The 21734-nt window shown below is 38.5% G+C and overlaps 2 protein-coding genes across 2 annotated transcripts; both read left to right on the plus strand.

The window, feature by feature from the left end:
- Positions 1 to 54: 54 nt before the first annotated feature.
- LOC119413037 (chondroitin sulfate N-acetylgalactosaminyltransferase 1-like) lies at positions 55 to 5799 on the plus strand. Its single transcript, XM_037680049.1, has 7 exons — positions 55 to 311; positions 892 to 993; positions 2124 to 2305; positions 2498 to 2592; positions 2674 to 2755; positions 3284 to 3546; positions 5761 to 5799. Exons 1-7 carry the CDS (start codon positions 55 to 57, stop codon positions 5797 to 5799), a joined length of 1020 nt encoding a protein of 339 aa, XP_037535977.1.
- A 2673-nt stretch (positions 5800 to 8472) lies between these two features.
- LOC119413278 (phospholipid phosphatase 1-like) lies at positions 8473 to 19119 on the plus strand. Its single transcript, XM_037680317.1, has 6 exons — positions 8473 to 8530; positions 12624 to 12775; positions 15318 to 15598; positions 17699 to 17756; positions 18021 to 18197; positions 18993 to 19119. The coding sequence occupies exons 1-6, from the start codon at positions 8473 to 8475 to the stop codon at positions 19113 to 19115; spliced, it is 849 nt and encodes a 282-aa protein (XP_037536245.1). The 3' UTR covers positions 19116 to 19119.
- The last annotated feature ends 2615 nt before the right edge of the window (positions 19120 to 21734 follow it).

Genomic DNA, 21734 nt, shown 5'->3' on the forward strand with positions numbered 1-21734 from the left:
GTTAGTTAGTTAGTTAGTTAGTTAGTTAGTTAGTTAGTTAGTTAGTTCTGAAACATGAATGTGAACGTCTGTGACGCTCTCCTCTCTGTTTCAGGGCTGACTCGCACAGAGCGGGACAGAGGCAGCGTCTATGAGCTGACGTTTACAGGCGACGCTCCTCGGAGCTTCACGCAGCTCGTCCTCTTCAGGCCCTTGGGCCCGGTGATGAAAGTGAGGAGTGAGAGCGTGAACACGCACAGCATCGTCATCAACGTTATCGTTCCGCTCTCCAAGAGGATGGAGGCATTCAAGCAGTTCATCAACAACTTCAGGTAAGTTTGGAGGAAAATTATCAAACAAAAATAAATACTGTAAGTCTACTTTAGTGGGAAATTATTAATCTATTTTAGTGGATCTTTTTCTTTACATCTCTACTGAAAAAAAATCATAGATATGACACCATGAGGATTTAATAAACGTAATTAGAACCCCTCAAATAAACAATCTTGTCATTTGAGATAAAAAAAATGTCACCACACAACTTCAGTTTGGATTTCTGAAACAAATATCTGCGTAAGTTTCCAAAATAAGTCTGAAATTAAAAGAAAATGCTTCCACGCCTGTTGGCTAACAGCAATGAACCACCCAGAGTTTATCAAAGCATGTTGGCAGCTTCCAGTCATCAGTCTAAACGTTTGCACAAAATGGAAAAGATGACTTTTTGGTTCTCAACTGGAGAAATAAATCTAAATTTAGGAGCATTTTTATTTAGAGTCATGTTCCTCAAAGCCTGAGAGTCCAGCTGTTACATCAGATGGTGTCATTTCTGTTGAAACATCTGATTTTAACTGGTCAATCTATGAATTATTAACACGTGATTTGCATGTGCTTATTTGTTCATGTTTGGTTTAGAGAAGTGTGCATCCGACAGGACGGCAGGGTCCACCTCACTGTGGTCTACTTCGGTCGAGAGCAGATCGATCAGGTGAAAGCCGTACTGGATCAGACCACCAGGTACCAGAGTCCCACCTAGGTCGACCGTGCTGGAGCAGAACCACACTGAGATATGACTTCACTTTCAGACCAAACCGAAAATAGTTCTGCTTCTGTAAGGCCAAAAGTTGCTGAATAAATTACAAGTAGTAGCACTTTTCCTAACAATACTTTTCTGTTAAAGTTGCTAAAGCTTTTACACAATTTAAATGCACCAAAGTTCATGCTCAATAATCCAGGTAAAAATCCAACAATGTTCAGTCAGGTCATCTGGATGGTTTCATTTTTTGCTGAGATGTTTCGTCCTTCATCCAAAGGACTTCTTCAGTCTGAGGAGCCACCAAACAAAACTGAGTCCCACAAACACCATACTCCATAGTGGAAAAAAAATCAGTTTGCTGTTGCTAAGATGGCCTCCGGGGCCCGGTAGGAATCAAGTTGTTTGGTGGCTCCTCAGATTGAAGAAGTCCTTTGGATGAAGGGCGAAACTTCTCAGCAAAAAAATAAACCGTCCAGATGACCTGACTGAACATTGTTGGATTTTTACCTGGATTATTGAGCATGAACTTTGGTGTTTTGAACCACTTTGGCATGGCTGTCTCAGGGGAGTTGACGGGGGAGAGGGCGGGCCCCGGGGGCCATCTTAGCACAAACAAACTAGTTTTATCCGCTATGGAGTATGATGTTTGTGGGAATCAGTTTGTTTGGTGGCTCCTCAGATTGAAGAAGTCCTTTGGATGAAGGACGAAATGTCTCAGAAAAAAAAAGAAAAAAGAAACGGTCCAGATGACTGGACTGAACATAGTTGGACAATTTAAATATTTTTTAATTTCTCACTTTCATTTGAGTCACAACATGAGACAAGCTGCTCAAGCCTTTATAAAACACTGGCTTGCAAAACATAATAAATATATCTATGATATTTTAAAAAGTTACCGCAAATGTATTAATTTTGAGACAAAATATCCATCAAAATAAAAATCAAAACATTGGAAAGAATTAATGTTTTTATTGATTTAAAAAAAGTGAATCCTCTGAAACGTCCACTGCAAATGTCCAACAGTCTGATTTAAAGGATCATTCCGTCTAAACTGAATAAATGAGAAAAGTCTGCTGAAATTTAAAAAATAAAACGTTGTTTTGTCTCACAGAGAGACCCGGTTCAGGAGCTTCACTCTGATCCAGATGAATGAGGAGTTTTCTCGTGGCCGAGGCCTGGAAGTGGGCGCCAGGGCTTGGAGACGGAGACAGAACGTTCTGCTCTTCTTCTGCGACGTGGACATCCACTTCACCGCCGACTTCTTGACCTCCTGTCGTCTGAACGCAGAACCTGGTGAGGAACAGGACTGTGTGGATCAATCAATGGTAGAAAAGAAAGAAAGCATGCACCGTAGCTTCAGTAGCTTCTCTTTCAAAATTTAACATTTCATGTTTTCTTGGTGCTTTACTGTTTTATGAGCTATTTTACGTTTTTATATTTGTTTAACTGGAATTCTTTTCTTTTTCTTGTACTTTATTTTATCAGGAAAGAAAGTGTACTACCCCGTGCTCTTCAGCCAGTACAACCCATCTGTCATCTACAGCAACCAAAGCCTCCCACCTCCCCTCCAACAACAACTGGTTGGTTAAAAATTCAACCTCCTCTGGAGCCAAAATGATCCAGGGAGTGACAAACGATTTCTGCCGCTCCCTCTGTTTCAGGTGATAAGGAAGGAAAGTGGATTCTGGAGGGACTTTGGGTTCGGTATGACCTGCCAGTACAGATCAGATTTCATCAACATAGGTAATGCTTTTGTCTAACTTTGTATTCTTTATTAACATTGTGCAAAAAGGACAAAAAATAACTAAAATCCTAAATATCAAAAGCTAATTTATAGATTATTTTTCCAACATGACCTTGCATCACAAGTTAAACTCATTCTTCATTTCAGGATCAAACAATGATTTTTTTATGATAAAATAATTTTCTTTAGATAAAACAAAGCTCCATTCTGCGAAGCTGATCTGTTTTGCAGTATCGTTTGCATACATTTGATCAAACTTAATGTTCGTTGAACAAAACCTAGAATGTTGAGCAGTGAGATAAAAAAAGAAAGAAAAAAGTTTCAAACCTGTAATTTGGTCTACTTTTATGATTTAATCTTCAAGCGAAGATATATTAATTTAATTTATATAAAAAACTAAATCAGGATTGGAGTTCTGAAGCATTTTGTTGATTAATTTCACAGGAACTTAGAAATATGATGGACATTTAGAGACAGGAGCCAAAAGCTCCATCTAATGCATTTGTGACCCGTCTCTGTCCCATCAGGTGGGTTTGACCGCAGCATGAAGGGCTGGGGGCTGGAGGACGTGCACCTGTACAGGAAGTACCTTCACAGTAAGCTGATGGTGATCCGGGCTCCTGCTCGTGGGCTTTTCCACCTGTGGCATGAGAAGAGCTGTGCAGATGAGCTCCCTCCAGACAAATACAAGATGTGCATGCAGACCAAGGCCATGAGCGAAGCCTCACACAGCCAGCTCGGGGCGCTCTTCTTCAAACAGGAGGTTGAAAACCACCACAGCTCCCAGAAACAGAAGGATGAACCGATTTAATGATATAATCCATTCATGGTTTACGTGATGTTTTTAAGATGTGTGCTCAAAAGAGAAAAAATGTTTCAGTCAAAAATAAACAGGTCCTTAAACCGAAACAACTTCTTCTTGTTTAAATAAAATGATAAAATTCACACATTTTTGTTTGTCTCATGTTGTGATTTTAGTGCAACTTGAAAAGAAATCATTTCAATGAAATTAATCATTTAATAAATGTTTGTTTGCTCGTTGAAGCAGAGTTTGATTTTTTTTTATTTTTTTTTGCAATAAAGCATCACAAGCACGGACTTTAAATCAAGAAAATATCTCTCATCCTATAAGTACAAAACAAAGAAGAACAGCTTAAAATGCATTAATAAGAAAACATAATGGTTTCAAGCTATTCAAAGACATGTTGTCATAAAACCTTAAAAATTAAACTGACATTTAAAAATCTTAAAAAAGGCAGAAATAATATCTGAGCAAAAACAAAACTACAAGCAAATAAGCAAAGAGTAATAACATGGCGTAAGAAAATATCACACCAAAAAAAGAAAATCTACTAGAAAACTGAATTTTTACAAAACAGAACAAAAAAAAATTAATCTAATAATTAAACAACACATTGATAAAGACAAAAAAAAACACAACTGTGGAACAAAATCACAAAACAACTAAACTTATTACAGATTTAAACATGCTTTTTATCCGTTATTCTGTGTGTTTAAAGCTACTGAACCTCTTACAGTGATTGTAACCAAATAAATCAGCAGCAGACAAACATTAATGGTAACATATGCAGTAAATTACATATTAAATACAAACCCATAGCTCAAAAAAGGGCCTTAAATCTTTTGTTGTTTGCAGAAACAACTTATTCTGCTCTTATGAGTAATAATCTCACGGATCTCTATCTGAACAGGAAGTCGAGCCACAACTTCAGCATTGAAAAGAAAAACAGATGAACAGCTACAAGAACCAGCAGCTGACAGAGAAGATGGGACAACCAACAGGACAAGTTGAAGCATGTGAGGGAGAAAATTATATATTTTTTAAAAGAACAAACTAAATAAGAAGGAGATACTCAGAACCTAAAACAAAAAGTCCAAAATCATAAATCATAACTCACAGTGTCTCTAAAGGAGACTAGATGTCTCTTTGTCTTCCTTCTCATTAAATGAGTTTACACAGACGCAACATTTCAAAACTTCAAATGAATAATCTGCAGTGCTCTAATCTCTTCCATTTATAGGATGAGCTGTGCTCAGGGAGGAGCAGCTCTGCATCAGCCCACTGTAGAAGCTCTTCTGCTGGCTCCACACTTTCCTCTTCCCGTGATGCCTTCAAATACAACTCGGAAATTTGATGATAAATAAAAGACCACGCACAATTAAGAGAAAGTTTCTTTTAAATAACTTAGTAAACAGCAGCTGATTACATACTCAACTGTAGCTATAGATCGGAGACAGTATTAGCCAAAGATAAATGCATTTTTTTTTTAGTTACCAAATATTTAAAAAGTTTTGACATTGAGAACTTCTTGTGTAGCAACAATTGCATTCACACAGATTGCACTTTTCAGAGTCAAATTAGGGAAATTATATTTTCTGTGGATGCAAATTCTGAGCACATAATGACTGCTGAAACAGGGGTGATTCTAAGATCTAACCTTTAGGGGTGCTTTAGGCTCTTGGCTTGAAAACGCACCCCATGGTATGGTTTTTGAGAAGTACAAAAGCTTATGGCACCTGGAATTCTCAGTCTCCCATCCAAATCCTAATGAGGCCTGACCCTGCCGAGATCAGACGAGACTGGGCACGGTCAGGGTGGTATGGCCATAAATGAGATAGGACTTTTAAAGGAGCAAGCAGAGACTAAACTCATGCAACCAGAAGTTGCAACATAACTACATAAAAAACACACAAAACACAGCTAGCTTCAAGCATTAACCTTTAATTTAACCATTAACCTGTGACTGCAAAGCGTTTGTAATGCAAAACCCCAACAATGTTGTTGGAGGAAAAAGGGGTGTTACTCCTGCAGGTAAGGGACATTTACCTTCAGGACAAATTGAGGACGCTGATTGGTCAGTTGCTGACGAGCGTACTGGGTTGATTGACAGGTGGCGTTGAGGATCTGACTAGTGCAAAGAAAATCATAGATTTTACTGGCCCGTTTAAGAGTGCCATCATTTTTTACATATTTATTTCAAATTTATTAAATATTTCGGTGAATCTAAGATTTGGGAACTAAGCTTCCTTACAAAATCCTAATGCTCTTTCTTTATTTTTCAGGGGTGCTGAGATAAAATTTAGAGGTGCTTGAGCACCCCCCAAAAAGAGGCTAAAATCACCACTGGCTGCTACCGTTTACAGGGGTTGCCACACCCGCACAAAGACTTGACACTTGTTTTTATGCAGAATGCCCTTCCTGATGCAACCACAGGTCACCGAGCTACCACAGCCCTCTGTGTGGAGCAGAGAGCTGCCATCTAGGGCACCCGGGGAGGCAGCTGGTGGCGGTTAAGGACCTTGCTCAAGGGCCCAGGGTGGGTCACCTTTTCCACATTTCATATTGTCGGTATGGGGAGTTGAACCAGTGACCTTCCAATCACAGGCCCACCTTCTCTAGCCTCTGCGCCACCACTCCCTTAATAAAGATTACTAATAAAGAAGCTAAATTACGCTGTTCAAGCAAAAGATGCAAAACACTAGTTAAAATAAGCAAAATGCTAGCTGAAAATGACAAGAAGTAGAAAATTACTGAAAGTAGCAACAGGCCAGCTAAATGTAGCAAAAAGTTAGCCGAAAGATAAAAAGCAAAGGGGCAGCTAAAAACTAAAAGTTGTAAAATACTAGCTAAAAGTAGCCAGAGGTAAGACAAAACCTCAAAGCAGCAAAAATATTATCCAAAATCCAAAAATATGAAAAAGTTATCCAAAACACAAAAGTAGTAAAAGTCTAACAGTTTAGCAAGAACCTAAAAGAATCAAAAGAATGGATGAAACTTAAAGCAGCAACGAACTATATAAAAGTTAAAAACAGCAAAACTTTAGTCAAAGCTGAAGGTAGCATCAGGCCAGCTTAAAGCAGCAAAATGAAAGCTGAAAGCTACTTCTGACTAGCTATAGTGCTTTAATAATTTGCTTTATAATGTAGTTGGTTTTGTCTCGTTTTCATGTAATTTCTTCTATTTACTTTTCATTCTATATTTTATGATTATCTACTGGTGTCTGTACATCTTCTTTGTTGAAAACAAGTTTCTTTTGTAAATGAGTCCTCGAGGCTTATTGAGACTAACCTGTATAAATAAAGATTGAATGAATGACTAGCTAAATGTAGCAACATAGTAGCCAAAAGCTATTAGCAGAAAAAGACTAGCAAAAAGCTAAAAGTAGCAGAATGATAGCTAAAATGTAGCATGAGGACAAAAATTTAACAAAAGCACATTTCTAAGAGCATTATTTTTGAAGGGACTAAATAAATAAAGTATTTCTGTGTAGAAAGTATTTCTAAATACGGTAGTATAAAAGTCACAAAACTCAAAAGTCAGCACCGCCCAAATGAGCGGTTTGATATAAAAATGACTTAATCACACAAAGTGAGCAGAAGCAGTAAAATAAACAGGAAAACCATTTAGCTGAATGTGCTGAATTTTAACTTTTGAGGAGTTTTAGCCCATTTCCTTCACTTGAAACCATAAATGTTGCAACCAAAACATAGATAAAATATTTAAATCTTGTATCACACTTATTCTGCTGCTGCTGGTCGGTGTATTGCAATTGTACTATTAGTGCTTAGTGTATTCTTAATTTAGAACAAATTCATAGTTCATATCTTAGATCTTACTACTGTTTTTACAATTTATACTTTTGTTGGATGTAACTAATCCTGTATACACAATTCCGTTCCACCACATGTGGTGCATATTACAAATAAAGAAACATTGAACCTTAAACCTTAACACTCAGTCTTGGATAATCCCAATTTAAACAGCATAAAGAATTAATTAGCTCAGGGGTGAGCAACATTTTTTTCCCAGAGGGCCAAATCAAGATATCAAAATCAATCAAAGAGCCTCATAAAGAATTAGAAAATAAATTTTCTTTAAAACAGATATCCTAGGTGACTTTTTTCAGGCTTTTTCTTGTTGTAGCATACTTGCATACATGCTTGATTAAAATGCGTCTCCCCAGCAATCTTTTGGACGTAATACTCTGTAAACATTATCTTGTAAAAATATATTTGTTAGCTTAAATATGCAAAATAAAAATTTAAGTTAAAACATAAAAATAAATAAGTAGACTAAAAAGATTGTGCCTTTTACAACCCAAATATTTTTGATGTATTTGCCCAAGATGCTATCAATTTCATTGATAAAATGCAGGTTTTCATCAACTTATTTAAAATTGTTTTACTCTCCGTTATACTGGGGGCCGGATAGAGATTGTTCAGGGGCCACTTTTGGCCCTCGGGCCATATATTGCTCACGACTGAATTAGCCGGATGCAGCGACTGAATTCATGCGGTTTCCCAGCTGTCCGTGAAGGCAGCATTAATCAGGCACGCTGCGGTTCGCTCGTGCATGTGTCTCGTGAGTTATAATGTCCTCCTCTGCTGACAGGACGAGTTTTGAGCTGAAGAAATCCCTCTGTAATGATGGTCTGTGAGTCTCGCGGTCCTGCCCTCGTGTTGGCGCTGCTGTTTTAGACTAGCTTCACCTTTTTACTCGACTCAGACATTTTAAACCATTTTTTATTTATTTATTTATTAAAAACAAGGCTCCCGGGTAGATGCAGCTCCGTCACAATAATGACACCGGTTGGTTTTAACTTGGACTAAAGGCTGCGCCTCGTTTCTCCCACGCACCGGGACAAACAGGATTGGACATTTTTCCAGGGACAGAGACAGAAGACAAGACGGCAACATGTTCGAATCCTTCGGAGTCCTGCTCATCCTCCTCGATGCTGCCTGCCTTATCCTCGGTATGTCAAATATTTCTCCTAAACCCTTCATTTAACAGGAATCACTCCACTTTCTGTTTCAAAAGAGAACAGCTTTTGTCTTACGGGTGAGACTTTTTTTTTTTATTATGTGAGGTTATTAAAAGCCAGTTCACTTTGCATAAGCCATTTGTATATGAGAGCTTCAGGTTTCAGGAACCAGGAAGATGGAAAAAAAAAAGTCCCACCCTGCGTGTTTTTTCTCTCTTTCATTCACGCGCATCTGTATTTTTAGCTCACGGTGTGGGAGCAGAGGCTGCAGGGTATGTTTGCTGAATTTAAAACCAAACCATGCCTTGGACTCTGAGAGACTTTCAGCTCAGTGTGTGATCAGGTTCTGGACACTGACCTTCCCCTGAGATGAGTCCACGCTGCTTGGTCAGTGCTGCTGACTACACCTCATTTAGTCCTGAAGCTTGTTCTGTTCCATGTCTCCAAAGTCAAATCAACCCAGATTGGTGGTTCTCAAACTTCTCTATAGCTAGCTGGTGTGCAAACTTCACCAATCAGAGTGGTACATGTGGTGGAACGAGATTACCCACAGGGTCCCAGTTGCATCCCACAATAAAATGTAAAAGAAAAACCGTAACAAGATATGAACTAAGAAAAACGTCAACTAAAAATACGCTAAGCACGAATCGCATAAAACCGATACGCAATCAACAATTTAACAAAAAGTAAGTACGTGAAGTAAAGTGCTATGTGTTGTCGTCATACAGTGTGATGAAATTGGTTCTCGGCATTTAACCCATCGCACCCGAGATACACCCAGGTGGAGCAGAGCTTCATCATCTATCAACTGAGAATCTGCACCGGCATATTTAATCAACTATAATCTTTGTTTTTATAATTTATGACCACAGGTTTTATTTCTTATACCGATTAAGCTTAATATGCTGATGACCATTAAGACACCTTGAGATCCAGGTCTGGTCCAAGGATGTATGGGGAAACGGTCCAGATGACCTGACTGAAAATTGTTGGATTGTATACCTGGATTATAGAGCATGGGCTTTGTTGGTTTTGAACCAGTTCGACGTGACTGTCGACGAGGAAGAGGGCCAGCAACAGTGGAGGGGGCGTGCCAAAGACACCATCTTAGCACCAACATAACTGGTTTGTTCCACTTTGGAGTAAGCTGTTTGGGGGAAGAATCAGTTTTGTGTCGTGTGTTTCCTTGACTGATGAAGCCTTCTGGATTGAAGGCGAAATGTTGCAGCAAAAAAAGAAACGGTCCAGATGACCTGACTGAAAACTGTTGGATTGTATACCTGGATTATTGAGCATGGACTTTTTTGATGTATGGGGTATTAACTCAACACTTTATATTGGTAGTAATTTATTATCCCCTACTGCAGAACATAAAAAATCAGTAATGATTGAGCTCCTGTCTGTGTGTCATGGTTCGTAAAGTTTTTCTAAACCACCGGACAGACTTTAATAAGAAGCAACCATTGGAAGTGCCTCTACTACTGATTAACTTTTGGAGACAACCTCATTTCAGGTGGTAACCACAGCTAAATAACTTCAGCGCACACATAATGGGCTGTAACTTAGCCATTGTGACAAATATGAAGCTAAAATGTGACGTGGAAGTAGTTGAGACTGATCCCCAACTCGATCTTTGAGCGCCAACTGATCGTGCCACGTCTTTCTTTAAAAGTGTGGCGTTAACTTACCATCTACATTTTGAAGTGTGACGTTAAACGGCTGCAGTGTGCATGAAATCTGGTGGAGGGAGCTGAGCTGCAAGGCGAAGCTTTCTTTTTTACCGTCCTGTCTATGTTCCTACCCACAACTACAGCCACAAACTCTGGGTAGTGACCGAAAGAAGGAGATTGCGGATACAGACGGTTCAAATGAGGTTACTCCGCAGGGTGGCTGGACTATTTAGAGATGGGGTGAGAAGTTCTGTTATTGGGGAGAGACTCTAGAGCCGCTGCTCCTCCACATCGAGAGGAGCCAGTTGAGGTGGTTCGAGCACCTGGTGAGGATGCTCCCTGAGCACCTTACTGTGGAGCTTTCTGGGCATGTCCGACTGGGAGGAGACCCCGAGGAGGACCTAGGACACGCTTGAGAGACTACGTGTCTTAGCTGTCCTGGGGATACCTTGGAGTCCTCCCAGAAGAGCTGGAAGAGGAGGCTGTGGAAAGAGGAAAACTGACTTCCTCTTTTGTCTTGGGCTGACTATGAGCATGTCTTTGGTCCCGTATGGTATGACCCCAGCCCTGTGAGCCACAGGTCTAGATTACTATGTAAGGTTGAACCTGATATGTTGTGTATTACTGTGCATTACCTATTTAAAGAGTAATTACTATTGTGGAAGTACACAGTCTTTAAAGGTATTTAAACTCAAATGTTGGACATTAAAGTACCGGTATATATATATTTCAGACTTTTTAGGTATTTTATTGTAAAGTAATGTTTCCAGTTTTTCAAATGTACTTAGGTATACTCCCACAAAATCCTGCTTTGTTTTAAACTATGACAAAGTAAAAACTGGTTGATATTGATTGAAAAAAAACTGAAGTATCCCATTCAGACCTTCGTTTCTACGTTTGACAGGAAGAACCGCGTCTTTCCCGAAAGGATCCTAGAAACTTTGAGCATCTTTTATTTTGGAAGCTTCTTCCGTTTCTCTTTAAAACTTTAAGACTTTATGATGCTCATTAGTAAAAATGTTTTCTACCGAGGTTTTTGAGTGAGTTTAGGTTCAAACCTGCATTGGGTCAAGTAGTTAGTCCTGAATTCTTAAATACTTTTGGAGTCTTTCTCTTTTGGACTTAGCTTTAATTTTGTGCACCCAACTTTTCCTCCGCCTCCCAGTTTCATTCCTCATTAGTTGACGGGGTATTCTCCGTGTTTGACTGTAAATATTTTAGATGAGGGTATTTGTTCAAGGCAGAGAGGTAAAAAGAAATAGTTGACGTGTCTTTCTGAAGTTGAGGTCAGCCTGTCTTTTCACTGATAAGCCCGTCTGCGTGCTTTCTGCCTGAAAACATGTCGACTTTTGCCTCTAGATACCGTATCACAACTGCACTTTATAAGTGAAAAGGCCTTACAAGGTCAGCTTGATAACAAAACGTGCAAACTGGATTTTCTAGTTTCGCTTCTAGCTTTTTAGCCAGAACTAATCCCGGCACAAACGAAAAGTCAGTGGCTGTATTTTGATTCTAAACACGTTCTTTTAGGTGAACAGCCTGTTTTTGTAAATGCATTTCAATACCAAGACGCTACAGATGTTGTCACTTGTTATTTTTCCTGTGCGTTCACCATGCTGTATTTTGGTGTGACGTATCTTAAAAGGCATATCGATTAAATTTACCTGGTTTCATCAACTGAATGTTTATTGAACATTTCTTCACCACTTATAGTTGTTGTAGCCATTATTATCAAAATTTAGATTTAGTTTAAATCACTAAAGAGCCAACTTATCTCTGATATTTTACAGCCGGATGTACTTTTATAACATAAAATAATTACACTGACTCCAGCTAAATAAATTCATAGTTCAAGAAGCAGCAGACTGAGTCATTTGTCTTGCAGTGACTGTTTGGTAACTCATTTAGCCTTAAAGCATTCAAAATGGTGATTACTTTTGGAGGAATGCCTGGTCTCGCTTTAGTGTCTTCATTTTTAGCCAGCAGCCACATTGTGTAAGGGAAATAAAAAACACTTTGAAGGCAAAGAGACGATGAAGGAACACGCAGCCAGAGCCTGTCAGAACATGATTTGTGTGTTTTGATTTAAAGTAAGAAGATGTGTGTGTGTGGGTCACACCTGAACTCGCCCACAGATCGACCGCAGATCGTACGACAGGGTTTGTCTTCTTGTGCGGCCTTGTCCTTTGTTGCAAAACTGCTCTGTAGTAGTTCAACGCCTCAGGTTCATTCGCATTGCGTAGCTTTTATGACGCCGAGGGAAACACTTGTTGCAGGAAGAAAGGCAGGATTTCGCTTCAGGGACTTCACTCGACGTAGTGGAATGAAATCACGTTGTCTGCTTCTGTTCTTTGTTGTGACAGTAAGCTGTTTCACCGAGTACAACTTTAATATGAGTTTATCTGTTTTCACAGTTGGGCTTCCTTTTTGCATCCTTACCAGTCAACACAAACCTTTCAAACGGGGCTTCTTCTGTAACGACGAGTCCATCAGATACCCTCTGAAAGATGACACCATATCCTACCAGCTGCTGGGAGGAGTCATGATCCCTTTCTGTCTGATCGTAGTAAGTCGACCAGGGGCGTAGCTGGAATCGAGTCTACGGGGGGGCCTGGCTGAACATGTGGGGTGGGGGGGGTCACCAAATTTAACACAGCTTGTAAACTAGATGGAAACTAGAAGGGTGCCTAGAGTATCAAACCAACTACTCAGCTTGTCACCCATAAAACTGTGGCAGACAGTTGTGACCATTAAAATAAGAATTTCACACGGCTTTTTCAAAACAAGTCATTTAATTTGAAAGGGCTTGAAAAAAAGATTTGTAGTGATGTCAAGATCGTGTATGTTGATTTGTACTAATTCAATTCAGTTTATTTATATAGCGCCATGTCACAATAGAAATCATCTCAGGGCACTGAACAGAAACGTTTATATATAAAAAAATTAACACTATTTATCTGAGGAGCAGACCGCTTTGATCGCAGAACTCTCATCTTGAGCAAGCATGAAGGCGACAGTGGAAAGGAAAAACTCCCTCATGAGGAAGAAACCTTTAGCAGAAACAGGCTCAGGACAAGTGGTTATCTGCTTCGACCGGCTGGGTTTGAGAGGAACAGATACACAATGGCAGGTCAAGAATCGCATGTTAAGATAGAAATATTAATTAAAGCATTTTAAAATAATTCTGGATTCTTTCCTGTCCTTAAGTTTAGTTTTAGCCCATCACAAAAACTGACATTTCTTCAGTTCTTTTAAAATTATTTCCATGAATCTGTTAACAAATGTTTAATAAATGGAGCGGTTTAATAAATATTATTCATTTAAATGACTAATGGTAACTTTAAATCAGTCCGGTACAGAGTTTCATACTGCATCACCATTAAATGCACTTTTCTACATGACGCAAAATGGAAAAGCATGTGCTGAGGTATCAAATCAGCTAATATTTAAAACATAAACTATTAGTTATTTAAAAGTAATTTCCTTTGTGCCTACAGGAAGAAAATCAAGCATGCTTTTGAAAGACCATAAATTAAATGTTCCTGCTGTCTCAAATAAAAAGTAAAAGAATTTCGATTATGCTTCTTGCTTGCCAATTCAAACTCCCCCAAATTTTCATCTCACTAGTCAATGAAAATTATTCTATGTATATATGTATGTGTGTGTTTGTATTTATTTGTGTAAAAATCTACTGTACTGGCAGTTCACAGATTATACAATGTTCCACAATCACAAGTAACATTTTTATTAATTAGCAAACGTAATAAATTAGAGTTAAATTAGAGTTACCTTCATGTTTGTTCAAGATGAGAGTTCTGTAATGAAGTTAAACTCAAAGCAGTCTGCTCCTCAGATAAATAATGTTATTAACTTACTTTTTATGTATATGAATGTTTCTGTTCAGTGCCCTGAGATGACTTTTGTTGTGACTTGGTGCTATAGAAATAAATTGAATTGAATTGAGTAAGTTTTTTAGCTGTTTATTGTCACTATAGATATTAGATGCCAAAAATCGAAGTAAGGGAAAAACTCTCTTTAAAGTGGGTGCGTCTTGTCAAAAGGTGGGTGGATCTAGGCCAGGGGTGTCCAAACATTTTCATAGGTGGGCCAGAACACTCTAGAGATGAAAAGTCTCGTGAGCCAGAAAAATATGATGAATTTAAGGAGATAAAAATTTTCCATTCTTTTTTTTAACAACTTGAATAATATTTTGGAGAAAGGTTAAACATTTAGTTTAAATTCTTGTAGATCCAGAACATTAGGAGCCTTATAAACATGAACCTTTTCTATTTTAAGAATTTATTAGATTTTTTTATTTTTTTTATTTGGGGGGTGGGGGGGGTATATTATTTGTTTTCTTGTGTTTTGAAAGTTCATTTTCATTCATTACTATAGACAAAAGACTAAAATGAGTTATTTTAAAAAAGGGAATGGAACTTCAATCCTTCAATCCTCTATTTGGACCATGGACGGCCCAAATGGATCATCAAAGTTCTGAAAAACAGCTGTCAGTCACTAAAACAGATTCATAGAAGGTTTGAAGGGACACTGATAAAGTTGATCAACTTGTATGTCGATGATACCACTTTATATTCTTTTAAAAATATCCAATTTCTCCCAACGATTGTTAAATCTACTGAAATTATTTTCTTTGAAAACACTATATATTTAGCTAAGTGTTATGTATTATTGTCCAGAATTCTAATTTTTGGCAGGTCATTGAAGGATAAAGGGATTAATGATAGCTAAAAAAAATTGTATCATACATAATTTTGCTCATTTTGAGATAAATATTTTCAAATTTTTTTGCTGTTAAACCTAAAAATTATATTTAAAAAGTATCACCATTAAATCTAAAGAAGGTCTACATCTGCAGCAACCTCTTACTTGTGGGTCACAATTATACCATTCTTTAAATACAGTCGAAGGACGCACAAAATCACTCCAAGGGCCGTAAATGGTCCTCGGGCCACATTTTGGACACTTCTGATCTAGGCCCTTCCAGGTCCACCCATAACTACACCCCTTTAAACAACAGTTAGATATTTCTGACACCTTTTGTCCGTTTGAGAGGCTGCCTACTAACTGTCTGATTTCCTCCTTCTTAGCTCTTCTGTGGAGAGTTTCTTTCGGTGTACCTGTCTCAAACCAGTAGCCAGTCTTTGGTGAAGAGGCATGTGCCGTGCCTCTATAAAGCAGTGGGGAGCTATTTGTTTGGAGCTGCTTCCAGCCAGTCTCTGACTGACATCGCTAAATACTCCATCGGCCGCCTGCGGCCGCACTTTCTGGCTGTGTGCAAACCAGCATGGGAGCGTATCAACTGCGAAGCGGGTGGTTACATCGAGAACTTCACCTGCTCTGGAGAGGAGTTTTTGGAGGATGAGGCCAGGTAAGGTTCTTAACAACAACCAACAGGAGTTATTTCTGTACTGAATCAAGATACAAACATCATGTAGTGCTTGCAGATTTTCTGTGATTTTACTTCTGGAAACTAAATGGTTACTCGTACAAACAATATTTTGAGTTGTGGAAAAGATCAGTGTGTCATGAGATGTGTTAAATCTTTTTCTATTTACTTTTCTTTGTCTATGCTGTTATATGGTGCTCTATTGTTGTCTGTACTTCATCTGTGTTCTTTGTTTAAAACAGGTCTCTCTTGTAAATGAATCCATGTGGCTCAATGAGACTAACCTGTATAAATAAAGGTTGAATGGATCTTCTAAACTGATGGCTTTTAGCCAGTCAGTCAGATGTTGGCCATTTACTTTGTTTGTGTTTCTGACAGCTTCATGCAGACATGTCTGTAGCAGTGATGGAGAGACCCACACTGTACAAACAGTGTTTGCAGATTGTTTATTATTGGACTATAAATGGTTATGTACCAGAAAAATGAGCCTTGTTCACAATAATGGAGTAGAGTTGCTGCTCCTCCACATATTTTTTTAATCCCTGCATAACCACTATCACTTATTTCCAGTTAAGAAGCTGCTCCATCATCCAATAAAAGTCCTCCTCCAGCTTTATTTTTTTTCAAAGTTTCACTCCCAACCAGATGCTGTATTTCTTTTTTTAGTAGACATTGTTCTGTTAAACAGCAGATGGTGGATGAGAACAGATGCTTTAGTTTCAGCTTGAACACTTGAGTTTTCTTGTTTGTTTGGTTCAAATACTGTTAAAATAAAAATCTGCTGCAGGTATGTCAACTAATGGAGGAGGAAAGTTTGGGCTGTGCTGTAGCAGCTAATCAGAATATGAGCGCTGCTCTGCATGCCTGTCCATTTATGCAACCAAATGTTTTTGCAAGTCTGCCACAGTTCTGATTCAATAACAAGAAGTTACTAAAAGGAAAAGGCACCAGGAAGATTTGGACTGATGCATCTAGTTGCTGCACTGCCCTGGAACAAATAGTTTTTGTTATTTATACCAAATCAGCAGAGCCTTTGACAGAGTTTAGCCATGCAGTGGATGTCTGCTCTGTAGCTACAGTAATAGATTCAGGTCTGCAACTGGAATGACTCATAAATAACCATGCAGATGCAGACAGGTGTGAAACTGAAACAGGAACATTGGGAGGCAGGTGATGGGAAAGGATGGGTGTAGCGGGCCCCTCTTTGAACAAGGATGAGACTTTACTGATGGCTGTATGATATTTAATTCCTTTCAACCTTTTTCCAATGACCGTGGTCCATCACATCACCAGCTTAAAAGCTGGACCACGTACAGAGCGTGCAACTCATTATTTTACGTCATTTCTAATAACATTCTGTCTTAATATGCAAAATATGCACTAACAGACATACACTCATAAATATATATGAAATACTTAAATCAACATACATTTTGCCTCTTCGGTGGGGCTGCTAGTACAAAAAAAATATTTACCATGACTTAGCATGAAACTTACTGCCGTACTTGAGCAAACAAAACTACACCACTCCCTAAAGAGGAAATGCAGATACAAAATAAAAGCTTGCAGATCAAACAGGAAGTCAATGACATCACTGCAGAAACTTCAAAATAAAATACATTCTATTCTGGTGTAATATAATTGTGGTTATTTACAATGGGGCTGACAAGTTTCCTTAGCTGCAGCAGGAGGACCAGCACAATAAAGCAAGTCAGAAAGAGCAATAAAAACATGTCCAGTCCAGAGTAATTTCAAGGTGAAGTAACAAGATGCAACAACAGAAGACTTGTTAGACTGATTCTGTGTAAGAAGCACAATGATGGAGCTGAATTTTCTGTTTCTTAAGACAGATCAAAGTGGTGTTGACTGGCAGCACCTTGACTCCCACTCCTTTGTTTCCACTCCATACATCATGGTATCAACACAGGCGGGACACATTGCTTTTCTTATTCCCCTGAAACGGTGCTGGATCCTGGTTATGAAAGCTCATTTCTGCTCAGATTTTATGTGTTTGTAATTAAAGGTGATCTAATGAAGCTGACTGCTTTTAAATTAATTCTATTTTTATTTTATTTTCCGTAGAGTGTCCTTCTATTCTGGTCACTCATCCTTCTCCATGTACTGTATGCTGTTCCTCGCTGTAAGTACCTGTTCTACCTTCAAATTCACTTTTCACACACTTTGTTCACATCAGTGTAGGAAATATTGCACTACTTTACCCATACATGTAATTTTTTTAAAGCAGTCTAGAGCAATATTTCTTCTGATTTTATGATTTGAGATGGCATCATCTGTCCTACAAATATAGATTTAAATGGACTAATTTGTGTAAAAAGTGTGACCCTGTAGATTTGCTTGTTTGTTTAAATCTTCCTTGTACTTATATTTCCTCTGACTTGTGCAGCTGTACCTTCAAGCCAGAATGAAGTCAAAGTGGACCAGACTCCTGCGTCCCACCATCCAGTTCTTCCTTATTGCCACTGCGGTGTATGTGGGTCTCACCCGGGTGTCCGACTACAAACATCACTGGAGTGATGTGCTCGCAGGCCTCCTGCAGGGGGGTTTAGTGGCTGTTTTCACTGTGAGTTTCACATCATTACAATAATGCTACTGTAAACCATCACTCTTCCTGTTGCTGTTGTTATAGAAAAACATGCAGTGTTGTTGCAATAGTTTATGCAAATGTCTTGTAGTGCCAAGATCTTTCTCTGCTGCTCCCATTAGTCTGGATCAGGGTATATGTGGACCTATCAGATCTTTTTCCATTGATACACACTAATCCCCACACTTCTTATCAAACTGAAGTTATTTTTCATCCAGTTATCCTCACTAATATGTACTTTTCTTGAAAATTACACATCTGTTAGGCCCTAATGACCTAAAGCAATTGTTCACATTTTTAGGCATGGGGTTCAATGGGACGGTTATGAACAATTAACATCACACCTGTTGCAGATGACTCTTTGGACGACTCCGTTTAGAGAAAAGGTTTAATTGATTTAACTGATGGATTGATGAATGTGGCCAAAACAAATGTTACGGTTGTTTACAAGTACAATGGCGGCAGCTAGATGTAGCCCTTCCTGTGGAGTTTGAGGCACTTCTGACAGGAATATTATAAAATGTTTGCATGAATAACTGTCTTCCCAAAATTAACAGTGACATAAAAGTTAATAAAATGTAATTTGCATTCAGTTTATGTGCAATAACTTGCTGAAACATATCAGTCTATGGAGCTGCTTACCTATTTACAAACATAATCCCAGATTGTCTGCTTTTGGCCAAGCAGTGTATTTTTCATGTAATTTGCTTAAAATATACAATGAAAACCTTGTTAAATCATGCTATTTAATACAAGTTATTTCTTGTTTTGCAGGTTTTTTGTGTTTCCAATTTCTTTGCGCAGCCTGTGAAACCAGTGGTCTCGCAGAGGGAAGAGGTCGAACACAATTTACAGGAAACGCTGAGCGGTGGCAACCACTACGGCAGCACTGACTGAATCAGGACACTCCAAGACAACAATCTGCAGGACTTCCGTTCTAAAAGATTGTAAAACACGTAAACGAACAGGAAGCCTTTTCGATCACCTGTTGCCTGTTGGGATGCAGGTCACGAACATGCTTTAGCTGCATGGAGCTGTCACTGCAGGCTTCAGCTGCTACCTAGTGTAGCTGCTAATATTTGATCTCAGACACAAACGTGCACTACAGAAGACATTGCCAGCACATGCTAGTTTGATTTGCCTTCTTAAATCAATAGAAATCATTTTGCCTAGAATATAATAAGCTCCTGCAAGTTCTGCAAGCAGGCTGTCAGAAGACCGGTGGTACCTGTGAATAGTGGCTGTCTTAAAGAAAAGAAAAATAAAAGAATCAACTCAAAAATAATATATTTTATTATCATGTATGCCTTAGATTTATGCTGCTATTGGCTGTTGAATTCTTCCTTCATATAAGTTTATGTAAACACAATTGATTTTTGCTTTTTTTGTTGGTTTTTATATAGTCCCTTAAGAAGTGGCTTACCGGTATATTTTTGTCCACAAACTGAAAATAAATGTGCTTTTTGTTACTTTCATACAAAGGAAATGGTTTGTGTGTTTTTTTTCTATGAAAACTACAACACAAGTCAGTGTAAAAGAAAGGAATGGATTTTTCTTATTGCTGTTAAATCAAGTTTGACGAAGGAGTCTGATTCAGAAAGTGCTCCTAAACACAGTGCATGAACCACAACCGTTTATTTGTTTATCAGAATGATTTGAAGTGGCTTAACAAATACAAAAACTATTCTGTGACAACTGTTGGTGAAAAAACAACCCAAAGTCCAATATTTAAAAGCAAAAGATAATTCAGAAAGCCTGAAACTTATTGCTTAAAATCACTTTAAAAGATTCCAAGAAGGTTTGTCTCAAGACAAAGACACTTTTGACATCATCCAGTCTTATTTGTTCTGTCTCAAACTTGTCCTAAATGCCGATAAAACCAAACGGATGCTTTTGTCATACAGGAAGCCGGTCCCAGCAGTCCTTCCTTTGATTTTATCCTCGAATGGTGCTCTAATTGAGTTTGTTGATTTTTAAGCTCCACGTGGAAAACCTAATAAGGAAACTGAAAGTTAAACTGGGTTTAAACTCTGTTTCTTTTTCAGAAATGGATCCTGTCTAACTCTGAATGCTAGGAAACGCCTTGTATCTGTGACTTTCCTTCCCTCCATTGACTAAGGTGACATTATTTACATGAACGCCCCCACAAGCACCCTGCAGATGTTGGATGCTGCCTGGTACGCTAAGATTCATAACTGACTGTAACTACCCCATCATTGCACCCTGTATTCACTGGTTAACTGGACAACATTAACTTTATGCAAACTCTCCCACTGGTACATTTTCATCTTAAAATCACTTCTTGGTCTGTTGCCTTCATACATCTCCTACATGTATCTACATGAGTGCAGCTACAGCGTGCGCTCTCAGGACATTATTACCTGCAGTGTTCCCTCAGTGAGGACTGAACTAGGCAAAAGGGCCTTCTCCTACTCCGCTCCTGTTTCCTGGAATATCTTGCAAAAAGATCTGAAGCTCTCGACCTTGACCTCTTCAAGTGGCTTTATCTGTTAAGTTCCTGGAAAAAAACAATACAGACATGTTCCTGTTTTTAATTTTCTACACCGCCTTACAATCTAGCTGTTTTTTGTTGCATTTTCTTTTAAATACCATTTTATTTTCATTTGTAAAAAAAAAATCTCAATTTGTACGCATCCTTCATGATTGTCTATTGTCTTTATTGCCCACTGTTGTCATCACTCTTTGTTAAATCAGGTCCCCCTTGTAAATGAGTCCACATGGCTCAATGGGACTAACCTGTATAAATAAAGGTTGAATGAAGAAAAAAAAGTAAAAAAAGAAACGTGCTTATTATTATGAATTACTTCAGTTTAAATCATTTAAATACAAGCAACCACAGATAAAACACCATGTAGTTACAGCACATTCAGTGACTGAAGATCTCCAGCTAACAGCAGTGGTACTCTGTCCTGATCCCACATCAGTTACATGAACAGGCACCAGGGTCTGAAGAGTTTTAATATTTAAACTGGACAGATGGATCTTTGAGTTGTCACTCAGCATGGCACGTTAACTTGAAGTTAAGAATGAGCTAAAATGGTGAATGTTTGAAATTCCTCAAACTATTGCAGGTATTGACTAAACGGATAAACTTGTTAAAACATTTTGAAACATTTTTTTTGTCTATATGCTGTTCTTTAAGGCACAGGTTTTCCTCTCACTTCTAAATACTTGCAGAAACCACGGGTTTGCTGTAATTAACAAAAACTGTGAAACTTACTCCGCTTTAATTCAGCTGATGCAGATCGTATGATTTTTGTAAAGAAAACAATTGATTCCAAGGGTGTCTGGTTTGTGGAGCTGCTCATGACTCCTGACCCATCTGCTGCTGCACAGAGCTCTCTTATTGTCACGCTGACATCAACAATAGTTCTTATTGAAAGCAGCTCCGTTCACTCTCTGTCACATGTCTGGCTTTATCTCATCAGGCAGTGACGCTGCTGGAGAGAAACGAGTTTTAGGACACAGTCTGCAAAATAGAAACGACAGGTCACT

This window comes from Nematolebias whitei, chromosome 8 (assembly GCF_014905685.2).
Source record: "Nematolebias whitei isolate Nwh7 chromosome 8, NemWhi1, whole genome shotgun sequence".
In the NCBI taxonomy this organism is placed as follows: Eukaryota; Metazoa; Chordata; class Actinopteri; order Cyprinodontiformes; family Rivulidae; genus Nematolebias; species Nematolebias whitei.

Excerpts from the sequence above, each read along its gene's own strand:
- LOC119413037 (XM_037680049.1), top strand. The coding sequence starts at position 55 with ATGAATGTGAACGTCTGTGACGCTCTCCTCTCTGTTTCAGGGCTGACT. Across the intron at positions 994-2,123 it reads GTACTGGATCAGACCACCAG|AGAGACCCGGTTCAGGAGCT; the intron begins GTACCAGAGTCC and ends TTTGTCTCACAG. Across the intron at positions 3,547-5,760 it reads ACCACCACAGCTCCCAGAAA|TTATTAAATATTTCGGTGAA; the intron begins CAGAAGGATGAA and ends TTTATTTCAAAT.
- LOC119413278 (XM_037680317.1), top strand. The coding sequence starts at position 8,473 with ATGTTCGAATCCTTCGGAGTCCTGCTCATCCTCCTCGATGCTGCCTGC. Across the intron at positions 8,531-12,623 it reads TGCTGCCTGCCTTATCCTCG|TTGGGCTTCCTTTTTGCATC; the intron begins GTATGTCAAATA and ends CTGTTTTCACAG. Across the intron at positions 12,776-15,317 it reads TCCCTTTCTGTCTGATCGTA|CTCTTCTGTGGAGAGTTTCT; the intron begins GTAAGTCGACCA and ends CCTCCTTCTTAG.